Below are 13,058 nucleotides of genomic sequence, written 5' to 3'. Positions count from 1 at the left end.
GCTAAAATTAAAAAGTAAGAAGTCTGCAGGTAGTTTAAGAATTTCATCTTGTATTTCAAAAGGACGCTATTAACTTCTCGGGCTTCACGAGGATGGCTTTTGACACTGTCTGAACTCCTCGATTAGATTACTGTCTTGCAATCGTTCCCAGGTATCAATTATTCTTAATTTAACCTTTCTGCTGGCACAAATCGATAGCTAGGTTTGAAATGTGTTTTTTTTTGTTTATTTTCCGCAATCGGTAAAATGGCTTCTGCTGTGTGCTCTGCAATAAAAATAATAAGTGACGTTCAATAAAGTTTTCAGAACAACATGGGGGATATTAGCTCCCTCCCACCTCACACCCCCTCACCCATTAGGAAACACACTTTATGAGGCTCACCAGAGGGAAATTCAGGAATCCAGTGATGTAAGAACACAATTATTAATAACTGAATATCTAATATCTAAATATCTAATCGCAATGTTTGCAGAAAGGATGGCAACTAAATGAATATATGTCCAAAAAGCTTAATTGTAGCTTCTTGAAGTTCACATAGACAAATTCTTCCGTATATCTGAAATAAGATTATTTTTTCAGATAACAGAATCTATGTATTGAATTTTCTATAAAATGTCATCAATAAAATGTACTTATACGCAGAGAAAATGAACTGAGACAGAGTATGAGGATCAGACACATAGAAAGAGGGAAGCAAAATACACACAGGAAACTAAATGTACATCAAAGCAAAACAGAGAGATGGAGAGAATACACACACACAGACAAGCACACAACACACCACACACACATACACACGCACACATGATACAGAACATGGAAGGCAGACACAACGAGAAAAGTGAGATACTGTATTGAAGAACCCAATGCAACACAAAATATAAAACATGGAGCTTCCAGGGGTAAACTACTCTTCTTATCCAAAAAGCAAATAAAAAAGGGAATTAAACTCGCCAGAGCACAAATTTATATCTGGTATAATGAGTATAATTCATGAATAATTTACCTGTAACACACAAATGTGTCTGGTAAAATAGGACGTGCGGTTTTGAGTTATGGTGAAAAATGCTATTTTCTAATTAACTGAATGAAATTAGATGTATTTAATGTAATTCATGTAATGATAGGAATTAACACAATGCATTAAGTTGTACTCTGATAGCAGTCATTAAGCATTCTTCCACATTCACAAAGCTAGTTTTAAAGGTGTGCGAAGTCATTTATGAACACAAGAAATACTTATGCGTTGCTGCTGAAACCCATATCTTCTCACTTCCTCCTTTTATAGGAAAAGTAAATCTGACTAAACAGAATGGATTTTACCTCCAGAAAATGGAAGCAATTCAACAGGAGCAGAAGATCATGAATAAACTGACGTTAATTGCCAAACAAGATCAATGAACATACACCAATAAGACGATAATATCCAATCCACTGGCAACTTACTCTCTTCCTCAGGTTGCAGGTCAATATGAGGTTTCGCGAGAAAGAGTTGGCAAATGGCGTGTAGAACTCCAGAACCTTGAGTAAGGCTTCTCGATGGATTATATGCAAGTCGCAATAGGTTAGAGCCCGCACATTGGCACAGGAGTGAGCCAAGGTACTTTCCTTCCAGAAGACGTCGCCAAATACGTCGCCTTTCCCTGGAAAAAGAGTTTAGAAAAAAAATGATTTACTATTTTACACTGGGTATTATAACAACATCCAAGTATACACAGTCACACATTACAGTATGTTCTGCAAAGAACTTCGAGATGACTTCGCAATGTGATAAGGTGCTATATCAAATGCAAGAATTATAACAACGACTTGTATTGATGCCAGACACATGCAGAAACCCATCAATATGCACGAGATTATCCAAAACAAACTGAACTGGGAGTTCCATGCATGCCACCTTCACATAAAAGGATTGGAAACCGCACTCTCTCCCTGGAGGGATGCATCCTGTTTATCTAATTCCAGAGAATTAGGCGTAGGATGACAAGATCTGCTTGTCCATCTAGAACATATATATATATATCTATACAGTATGTATATATATATTATACATGCATAAGATATAAATAGATTTGTAATCTAATTTAGTACACTCCAGAATGTTCACCAGTAGGACTCAGTTAGATAGCAAAGACTTATAATACTGTTAGAAAAGAAATGAACACACAACTATTTTCGGGAATTCTGATGACCTACATATCATCCTGTCCAAGCCCAGAAATCCTGCTGATCTTCACGCATCGTTAATGGGATTTGCAAAACACTTTTCCGACACAGAGCGCATTTAGAAACGTGTGGTCGGTCCCAGCCCATTACAATGTTTTTGAACAGGAGTTACATTTGAAAAATAATTGGGTAAGTAACTGGCAGCAAAGGCAATTTAATTACTCACTAGCTCGCAGTTCTCTTGCCTTAAGCACAATGTATTCCATCGCGTTCTACTACTCTGACACTCCAAAGGCAACACAGCAAGAGCAATGCTGCATATTTCATTTCCGATATTGCAGCAGCTGCCACATTGCGAGGTTAAGGATCTCAATCCCTATTTTCAAGAAATTAGGCTTTTCGTAAGTGTAATTAGAAATGTCGCAAATTTGAAGCAATTCCCCCATGGAGGGATTTTTGACACAGTAAGAATTTCTGTTTGAAAGGGAACGTACCACTCGCACACAAAGGAAAATGTAAATGAGCAAAACAACTTTCTTTTTTTAACAGAACAGCCCGTTAATTATAGAATGCTTTCTCGAAAATAACGCAATCCATTCACTAAATTCCTTGTTTTGTACAATGCTTTACTGCAGAATTTTAGATTTCCAACCTATGTGCGTCTGTGTGTGTGGTCGTGTGTGTGTGTGTATGTGTGTGTCTGTGTCTGTGTGTGTGTACGTGTGGCTTGTAAATGTATCCTGAGGTGTCAGAATAAGATCAAGATTATTCATCCGAACAAGTTGTTGTTTGAAAGGTTACAGGTTTTGAAAGGATGAGTTTCAGGTAAAAAGGTGAAGTATGATCTGACTAGGGGCTGCTTCACAAAGGAGTGTAATGAGGAAGACCTAATAAAGTAGCTGACCTTTAAAAAGGTGCATCATACATCTGTTTCGAAGTAATAGGTCATGCTGCATAAATATAAATTGGGCTGTATCGAAATTTCCGCATTATAAGACTTAATAAAAGATCTTAAATATCTTTGAAACAGGCAAGAAAACAACAACTTGCATTTATAAAGTGCCATTCATATGGGGTATCATCTGGGAGTGTTGGAAGACAAAAGCAACTGTACCTAGAATCGCGATAACTTCATCATCCTGAATAACCTCCAATGAGCCTGACACTACGAAGCAGAGAGCATCCACACTTTCCCCAGCGTGATAGATTAGGTCGCCTGGAGCACAGTGAATAGTCTGGAACTCCACAGCCAAAGCTCTCAGACAGCCGTCGCTGGCTAGTCGAAAAGCAGGGTGCTCATTAAAGACCTTTCGGTTCAGATGGACACAGATGTCAGCTCTCATATCTTTGGGACAGATGGAGAGGACCTACAGAGAGAAAAAAATTTTGTGGTCGGGGTGGGGGAAAAAAAGAAAAGTTTAATTTTACAGAGTGCACGGAACCACACGTTTTCAATTCCAACCGCGGAGATAATAGGCAAACCTTAGGTGTTTTCAGATTCATAGAGTGGATAATACACTTTATACCATGCTTCTCAGCTGTGCAGTCACTAAATACAATCTTTAGCCGAGGCTAATTCATTCATTTCATCCTGGGTGTGAATCTCCGAAATAATACTGTGTCTAATAATAAAGCAAGTTTAATGGTCCACACCTACCTTAATTGGAATTCTCAAAGCAGTTTAATAAATTGCAGAGTGAATGGATATTTAGTTTGTCTGGGATCAGACTTGAAATGCGAAAATCCAATCAATAAAAAATGAATTTATGGCCTTCATGAATTCAGAAAGGCATATTAAACGATAGTCAAGTTAAATAAGTTTTTCGGAGGCAATACTGGCTGTAACAAGTGATAACCGTGTTTCTTTTTACCCTTGCCGGGGTGAAGAGGTTATTGAAAGTTCTTCTGGTGCTGGAAGAACTACTCAATAAGGATGTCAAGTCAGATGCTTATGTAAGATTGGGCCTGAAGGCCTACTTAACTACTGCAGTTGCTCTTTCACTCAAAAACTCTTACAGGCTTTCAGACTTCTAAGCAGTTATTGTAGCCAACAATGCCATTCTACTAAAGAAACGTTGCTACCTTGGCGACAGCTGTTAATGTCTGCCTAACGGTCTCAAGCTGTGTTGCATTTCCAGTCAGTAAAGCAATGAACAAAGACGGTGCTTTCAACAAATTATTTGTTTTATTCAAAAAAATGTGAAAAAAAAATCACAACAATCGAAGCGCTAGACAAAACATCTTGTTGTCCTCATGTTACTGAGCTTTAGTAATAAGGCTTAAGAGGCTTTCTCTTTGTAGTTCTGTTAGAGCATTCTTCTCCAGGTTCCAAGCGATTTCCTTTGATAATCTGCCCCATTTGCTTGGAGAACCCACCAATTTGCTGCTAATCCAATTATGATTGCTCATACCTTCTCTATCTTTTGTTGTCTCTTCTAAATACTTTTTATTACTACTGTAGCTCTCAAATAGTCTCAAACCAACTTGCAATACTGCACCCTCCACATAACTTCACCGATAAGACTAATGACTATAGAAAGAAAGAACTTCCATTGTTATAGCTCCTTATCGCTGTTGAAAAGTCTCAAAGCACTTTGCAAATGATTACTGGGTGTATAGACTGTCACTGGGATGACAGTCTATACACCCAGTACTTGGATATAAATACCCTACCACATCAAGTCTTCACATCCAGTAGTCAGTCCCTCTCATGGTGAAACAGCAATCTTTTCATAACTTCTTTATAATCATATTTCCTCTTATAAGTAGTAATAAAATTAGTATGAGCGATTAAATAATATAGGCATCTGATGTATCAATCATTTGATCATCTGTCCTTTTCTAGTCTCTATATTCAGACTAGCTACATATAGGCTATGACCCAGTTTAACTGCGGAAACATCATTCTTAATTCAGACTCTTTCTCAATACCATTATAGCATGTTATTAATTTGCACTGAGCAATAGAAACAAAACATTAACAGAAAAATGTTGCTGTATCCATGTGGTATGTGCTTATTGTAAGCCTTGTGTATCTGAAGTAGTTGGAAACATCTGATTAATAATCACCAGACATCAAATATTTGGAAAGGAACGCACATCACTGGAAAAGGCTAACTACATCTTAATGATAAATCTGCACAAGTATTTGAAACATTGTGATCTCTTACAATTAAGCGCTGCCGTGTGTAATTGTCCGCAGACAGATGTATACACATAAGGTGCCCACTTCATAATCATACTATTAATTGAAGAGATTTGTTGAAAGATCAGTATTATTTTGGCAAAAACACTTAAAAGTGAAAAATTCCTGTGATTTAGTAGCATGCAACCAAGTGTCCTGTCCACGACTCTGGGCTTTAATCACAGCAAGTGGATAATGAGGAATCAGTAAGGGTTCATCCATAACTCTAGGCAGAGAAGATAAGCCGTGTTCGAATGTCGTCTATTGCACTTAAGGCTCTAACTGTGAATCATAAAGTCTGTAAAATGTGTTTCCTTCCTGTCCCTCACCTACATGCTAAGTCCCTGCATTGGGTTTGCTCCAACCGTGTTAGAACGCTATAATAATAATAATAATAATCCTTGCATTTGATATAGCACTTTTCATGTCAGGAGGACATCCCAAAGCGCTTCACAGAACACACTGTATTGTGAATTGACTGTATATTTGTGGGCGAACGCGGCAGCCAATTACGCACAGCAATGTCCCACAAACAGTCGTAGATTGAAAATGACCAATTTATTATTGGTTTTGGTTTTGGAGGGATTATTATTAGGCTCTGTGTGGAGTAAGGAAACTTGCCCAAGGTTTCGCCCTCTGCCTGGAATTGAACTCAGGTCTCTCACTTGCAAAGCGAGTGCTCTAACCACTGAGCTACAGGACTCCATCGCTACCCCTTTTGGGTGTGAATTCACTGAGAGAGCAGATCTCCTGTGGACTCGCACTATACCAGGCTCGGTACACGTGGTGTCTGGTACTGACTAGCCAGATTCCCAAGCTAAACAATGACCAACATCTGAGCTGTCAGGTTAGCGGTGATCTAACTAAACTATGGCACTGACAATGCTCCTCTCCCACAGTTCAGATCCTCTATAACACTGACCAGGCTACTCTCCATGTTACGAACCCCAATAGCACTGACATTCCTCCTCTCCCAGTCTAGATATTATTTGGTACTCAGTTACCGTTCCTCTCCCAGGCCAAACCCTGTGTAGTACTGACTGTGCTATGTCCCACTTGCAGACCACGTGCTGTTGGACTGATGTTGTTTCTCTGGCTAATTGCGTTTCTTTTACCAGCTCAGGATGTCCGCGATGATCATGATGCTTGCCCTGAAGACAGCTGCCCTGTAGCAGTGTCACAGTTTCACTCTCAGGGGCAGTTTCCTACGAGGCACTGGACCAGTCCTCTTCAGGCAGCTCCTTGCAGTACTGAGACTGTTTTTCTCCGAGATCAGACCCTACAGAGAGGCCACAATTCCTCTGGTCCAGATATCCTGAAGTGGCTGTGCACCTCTCGAATTTTCACCAGGTTCTCTTCACATCCTCTGATGCCTGTATCAATTCCTGCTGTGCCCTACATATGGTTCTTGCATCTATGCAGATCCCTGGAGCAGGTCCTCTTCCTTCGCTGCCTGCAGACATTACCCTTCTTTGCCTCCCCACTGTAAACGTCTTCAATCCTACGCAGTCTGTAGCAGATGCTCTACCTGATCTAACCTCCAATGAGGAGGCAACTGGACTGACCTAGCTTCTGGAAGCAGGAAGCCTGACTCTGGCACACATCACTGGAACTTACTGGAGTGGAGACTCCTCTGCCATCTGCAGCAATAAGCCCCTAGAAACAAATTTAAACACAAATTAAGAATGAATCAGAATACTCTGCACAGAAAAGCTTTGGAAGCATGGTATAAATCGAATATTCTCCAGTCACCTTCTGAAATCCACACACACACACACAATGTATTTCTGATCCACCCATCGGTTATACTTCACCGGGGATTTTATCGCTTATTAATTCTCAAGTCAATTTCACTGAATTTGACTTCAATGGCCACTTGAGGTGAATCATTGCACCTGCTCATAATAATAATAATAATAAATAATAATCCTCGCATTTGATATAGCACCTTATCACGCCAAGATGTCTCGAAGCGCTTCACAAAATTTTACAGTGAAGCGTAGTGACTGTGTATTTTGTAAGCAAACACGGTAGCCAATTTGCCCACATCAATGTCCCACAAATAGCCATGAAGTGAATGACCAATTTTGACCAATTTTATCTGGGAGATTGTTAGCCAGGACACCGGGAGAAACTCCCTTCTCTTTTTGAATAGCACTTCTGACAATATAGCCCTACCCTTGCATTTCATTGGAGTGTCAGCTTAGATTTTGAGTTAAAAGTCCAGACATGTGGCTTGAACCCACAACTTTCTGACTCAGGGATGAGAGTGCTACTAACTGAGCCGGGCTGACACCTCCATATACCTCTGTACGCATTCAAGTGATACGCTGAGTGAGAATGTCGTGATTTGATTTGCGCAATATTGTCAGTAATACCTTTGAAGGTGTTTGAAACAGATTTGCTAAGAGGCAAATAGTGGTTGATTATTGTATCTAGAAATGTTTAGCAGCTTCAGGCAGGGAGTAAATAGACAGCTGCTGTCTTTGTCCACAGCCTGAGCGGAAACAGATGATGTACTTGAATGTAATTTTATGCACCAAAAGTAAGGTAACAACCAAACACTAATTAAAACATTTTGTATTCTATTGCATTTATTATATTTATTAAAACATTATATTTCAAACTGTTTTTCACAGCAATGCACAATATCTGATGCTCAGCACCTTGGAACAATGCCACTCATTGTTAATATGCACACAGTACCTTTTTCATGTCGAAGGAATGACTCAGTTAAAGCATTGGCACTTCTCTGTAGAAATCTCACTGATTGGAAATAGTGTGGAATTGCATTGGAAAAGCTCACTGCTTGTCACTGTTACATTTGTTTGGAAAAGGTCTTGAAATTTTAGACTTGTATAAGCACCCAATGCCTTTTGTGCTTCTTGCCCCCCACCCAACCCCCACCCCTCACAGTTACTTGAATTCGAATCAATTAAATCCAATCCAATGTGATTTCTTCAGACCTCAGTCTCGGGCCAATATATCTGACACTTTCTAAAGTTTTAAGTTGCACGGAATACTTTCATGCACCAACGTGAGTACTATTTATGCCAAGGGACCAATTGGCTATTGCAATAATTATCTTTCAAGCCATGACTTCACATCATTATAAGATTGATTTGGATGAAGAAGCTGCTTGGGCCCATTTGATCTCATCCTTCCAGAAAACCCACCCCACCATCTTCCCAGTTGGTAATTATCCTATTGCGTAAAGAAAATCTTCCTGGTGTCTGTCCTGAAATTGTCCTTTGCAACTCTAAACACACGGCCTCTTGTTCTACAGTCTTGGTGCATCTGAAAGTATTGTTTTGGGTTTCTTTTCTTAATCTCATTAAAAACTATATTTATGTATATATGTATATACATCTCTATGAGGTCCCCTTTGATATATCTCCTTTCAAGACTGAAGAGCCCTAGCTTATTTTAACTATTGCTCGTAGCTCAGATGAGTTAATGCAACTCTTTATTGCTACACTGTTTTATTTGTTAAATGAAAACGTGTCATGGCTTCAATGTGCCTGAAGTGCTTTAAAATTATTTCATTATTTAATTTGGCCAAAACGTAAGAATTATTTTGGCTCTTAAACATCCCTTCAATACACTGCTTAACATTCACAGCGCTGAGTTGCAATAACTTTCAAAATGAACCCATACAATAGAATTCTACATTAAATAAAATTCAGATCCCAAAATGAACAGTGAAAATTGATCTGCACAGTGCTGATTATTGTGAAACATTGTTCATCTGCATTGTTCCCCCTATAACTTCACCATCAAATCCTCATCAATTGGTCGTTGCTGTTCGTTTCCTACTAAGTTCCAGAAAATAGGTTTTCATTGGTTTTATCAAGCATTTCCCACCCTGCAGCTCTCTAATGTGCTTTCTCTGGGGCTCCTAATAAAGGAATCCGCTGTGGTCTTGGATTATTACACAAGGTGCAAATAAAACCTCCCAAAATGTCAGCCCTTTAATAACTAACGATAAACATGTTTTACCATTGTTAAAATCTGTGTCATATAACCGATTCTAAAAACGGGCAAGTAAAGAAATAAAACAACACTAAAAAAAAATGATTAATCATAAAAATTCTTACATTGAATAGAGCGCCTTATCACGTAATGGAGATGTCTCAAAGAGCTTTACAGGATTTTACTGTGAAGTGTAGGGACTGTGTATTTGAAGGCAAGCGAGGTAGCTAATTTCTGCACAGCAGTATCCCACAAGCAGTCATGAAGTAAATTACCAATTTTTTTATGTTAGCCAGGACGCTGGGAGAAACCCCCTTCTCTTTTTGATTGGTGCCAATGGGATCATTAACATCCATCTGAACAGGCAGACGGGATCTCGGTTTAAAGTCTCACCCAAACGACGGCACCTCCGACGATGCAGAGTTCCCCTGAACTGCACTGGAGTGTAAACCTAGACTGCGAGTTAAAAGTCTCAACGTGGATCTTGAACTCATAACCTCCTGACTCAGAGGTGATAGCTCTGCCACTGAGCCAGGCTGACACTCTGGCTTGAGTGGCAAATCGTATGTCCACACTTTCTTAAAAATCACAATGACCTCTGAAGAAAATAATTCTGGCTTAAGAAATATAAACCAAATCTTGACAGTTCCTTCAAACATTCTTTCGCTCCCCCTCCCAAATGCACAGCTATTTTATAACATGCTGCCATCTGCAAAAATGGAAACCCGTTAAAGAGTATTTACAACTCGCAAATGCCACTCCACCTATTAAAGGCTGCAATAACATTTCTGCACCAATATAAAGTGCTTTAGAAATAATAAATTAGACTTTAATGTGTTGAAGGATTGTTGTGAATTATCTCGCATTTCCATACTCGATATTTAAGATAAATCATTCTTGTCGAAGTTAAATACAAGAAAACTGCAAAATTTCAGTCAATACTCAAAAGGTCAGGAAAGGAAAAAAAAAGTGGCTGATTCAACATCAAAAATAGAAAATTAAATGAGACGATATCACTGCCATGACTCAGTATGGCCTCCAAAGACATATTACTTTCCAATACATATTGCACCTCCTGCTAAATAATGGCTTTAAAATCCAATCCTAATCCGAGATGTGCATGCAAATACAAATGATTCAAAGGAAAGCTTCCTTTATTATTGGGATATTTTACCTCATATGCTCGTACCTTCTCCGTGTCAATGCCTTTAGACATGGACCACGTCGACACAATGTAATCCATAACCCGTTCACTCAGGCCTTTGGGGACTTGGTAAAGCTTTAGGAAATCCCGCACGTTGTTTAGCATTTCGTGGTAGCGATTGGTGTTGGCGTACATCTGCTGGAAGATCGTGGTAACGTTTCCAAAAATAGTTGCATAAAGAAGAGCTGTGATTCAAAGAAGCAAACGGTTTTTAAGTCCTCTCACTATATGGTAAAGTAACCAAACAAATCAATGTGTATTTGAAACTCAGAGACTAACTAATACAGGCTGGTCACTAACGGCCAACTAATAATGTCCAGATCAACCGGTTAACAAATATGGTAAATGAGATTTGTCAGCATGTCAGAAAGCACATCAGTAGATTCGAAACAACCCTGTATATTATTTCCCTCTGGCCAAAGTTGGCTGGAGATTAAATAATTGCTTACGACAGAGATCCATAAGTCCTAGCAGAGAGTGTAGTGCATTTGCAATGTCTTATACCTCATTATGATCAACTATCTGATCTATCTAGCTGGTTAGACCCCAAAACACACTCTGGGGCCCCAAGTCTTGGCTCTTGCCGACCTGCGCCTAATACTTTCTGGAATTAGGTTAGCAGGATACGTTCCTCCAGGGGGAGAGAGAGATAGAGAGAGAAAGAGAGAGAGAGAGTGCATTCCATTCCAACAACCTATCTCTGGAATTTCCATGTGTAGGCCGGATGCATGGAATTCTCGGTTTGGCTTGGATACCCTTGAGCATGGTGATAGGTTTCTGCATGTGTCAGATGTAACCAAAAGAAAATCTATATAAATGACCCAAGTAACTGGGCCGTATGAATTGTTTTCCGGTCCTGCAGCTGCTAAAACAAATGCAGGTGAGGCTGAAAAACACATGCAATATTGAGCGCTCCAAAGTCAACTCTTTTATTGTTAGTTGAAGGGTAAAAGTTCCAAGATAATGGGTTAACCCCTACTTTAGTGCTTTCCTTATCTGCTGATAAAACCTCCAAAACATTCTTAATCCCTAAAATAGACTTGAGTCTGTGTGCAAGTTTCACTTATTTTTAGGTCTTTTATATGGCTCATTGTGTTAACCACGGTTTAAATTGCCCAACCATCGTTCTTCATTACTAAGATCTCCGAGTATCCGAGCCATGTTATGGAAACTCACCCACACGTGGGTCCAGTTCATCTATCTATCAAGGACATTTACACCTACTCACATCCTTAAATCCTTCAGCACAAAGTACAGCGCTGCTAATAAATATAATGTGCTTTAGCAGTTAGAATGGAAAGTAGCTTTAGAGGCTGAAATACGAAACCTGACTTGAAGGCTTCAGTGGAATTAAATCAACATTCCCCATTGTTTTTGAGAATTACAATAATGTGCTGAAATTATAAAATAATAATAACCCTTCTATTTGATATATTGCGTTCCACATCGGGAGGATGTCTCAAAGCGTTTCACAGTAAAGTGCAACGACTGCATTTTAGTTTTGTAGGTGAACTGCTATTTTTGGCAGTCGGGCTTTCAGCCTCTCTGCCTCCACCCTTTGCAACTCCATCCCAAGGTCCCTACTCATCGCGCACCCCCCTCCCTTGTCTCCTTCAAGGCCGATCTCAAGACCTTCTGCTTCGACCGCACTTTAGGTCACCCTCCTGCCCCTACCCTCCCTGCCCTCCACCCCTCCTGATCCCAAACCCAGCTCAGGTGCAAATCCTTGACTGCCCAGCACCTTGGGACGTCCTCCCGACGTGAAAGGCGCTGTACAAATGTAATTTGTTGTCGTCGTATTGCAAATCAGCCCCACCCCAAGCATTGCAATGTTAGCAATAAATGTAAACTGGCAAACTCGTTCACAGACATTGATTTTTAAGTGAGTAAAATGAATTAATGAAGACTTTTCAAGCCGGACTCAAGATACTTGGCAGAAGACTTGCTTTTCTGCACAATATTCATGCAGCGAACACTTGGATGCCCAATGCTAATGCATCTGCTTGTAAAGTATATTGTTCTGGTGATGTGTGGCATTATAGCTGCCACACAGAAACGCTGCACTTTTCCACTGTTCAATTTTTTATTCAACTGCAGAAAGATATTTATTGATCTCAGGCCTTCGTATAATAAGACGAGTCAAGCTAAGTTGTCAATGAGTAAATTGATGGTTCACTTGTGTGGTTGTAATTGATTAATAACACATTAAAAATAAATACTTGCCAAATACTTATTTTAGTCACTTTTAATATCTTTCGATGAGGTTAATAGTAGCAGAAAAAAAGATTAATTAAAAAAATTGCCAATGTCTTGTGAGTTAAACTCTTAGGTTAAATTTCGCCCGCAAAACACACAGTCACTCCATTTTACAGTATATCTTGTGAAGCGCTTTGAGACGTCTCGGCTATGTGATAAGGCGCTATATCAAACGCAAGGATTATTATTACTAATAATAAAGTTTAGTCAAATACAAAGCTAAGCTTTCCTCTATTCGGCTCCATCAATACTGGTTAGTCCTAACCTAGGAGGAA

General features: G+C 39.5%; 1 protein-coding gene across 1 annotated transcript in view; it reads right to left on the bottom strand.

The window, feature by feature from the left end:
* kcnh5b (potassium voltage-gated channel, subfamily H (eag-related), member 5b) overlaps positions 1-13,058 on the bottom strand; it is an 81,322-nt gene that overhangs the window by 20,724 nt on the left and 47,540 nt on the right. The window contains exons 8-10 of the mRNA XM_007903885.2: positions 10,513-10,712; positions 3,282-3,534; positions 1,448-1,644 (exon numbers count right to left, since the gene is read on the bottom strand). Coding sequence (XP_007902076.1) covers positions 1,448-1,644; positions 3,282-3,534; positions 10,513-10,712 — 650 coding nt within the window. The remainder of the gene's footprint in view (positions 1-1,447; positions 1,645-3,281; positions 3,535-10,512; positions 10,713-13,058) is intronic.

The sequence above is a fragment of the Callorhinchus milii genome, unplaced genomic scaffold (genome assembly GCF_018977255.1).
Source record: "Callorhinchus milii isolate IMCB2004 unplaced genomic scaffold, IMCB_Cmil_1.0 Scaffold9, whole genome shotgun sequence".
NCBI lineage: Eukaryota > Metazoa > Chordata > Chondrichthyes > Chimaeriformes > Callorhinchidae > Callorhinchus > Callorhinchus milii.
This window is presented reverse-complemented; position numbering and strand designations above follow the sequence as displayed.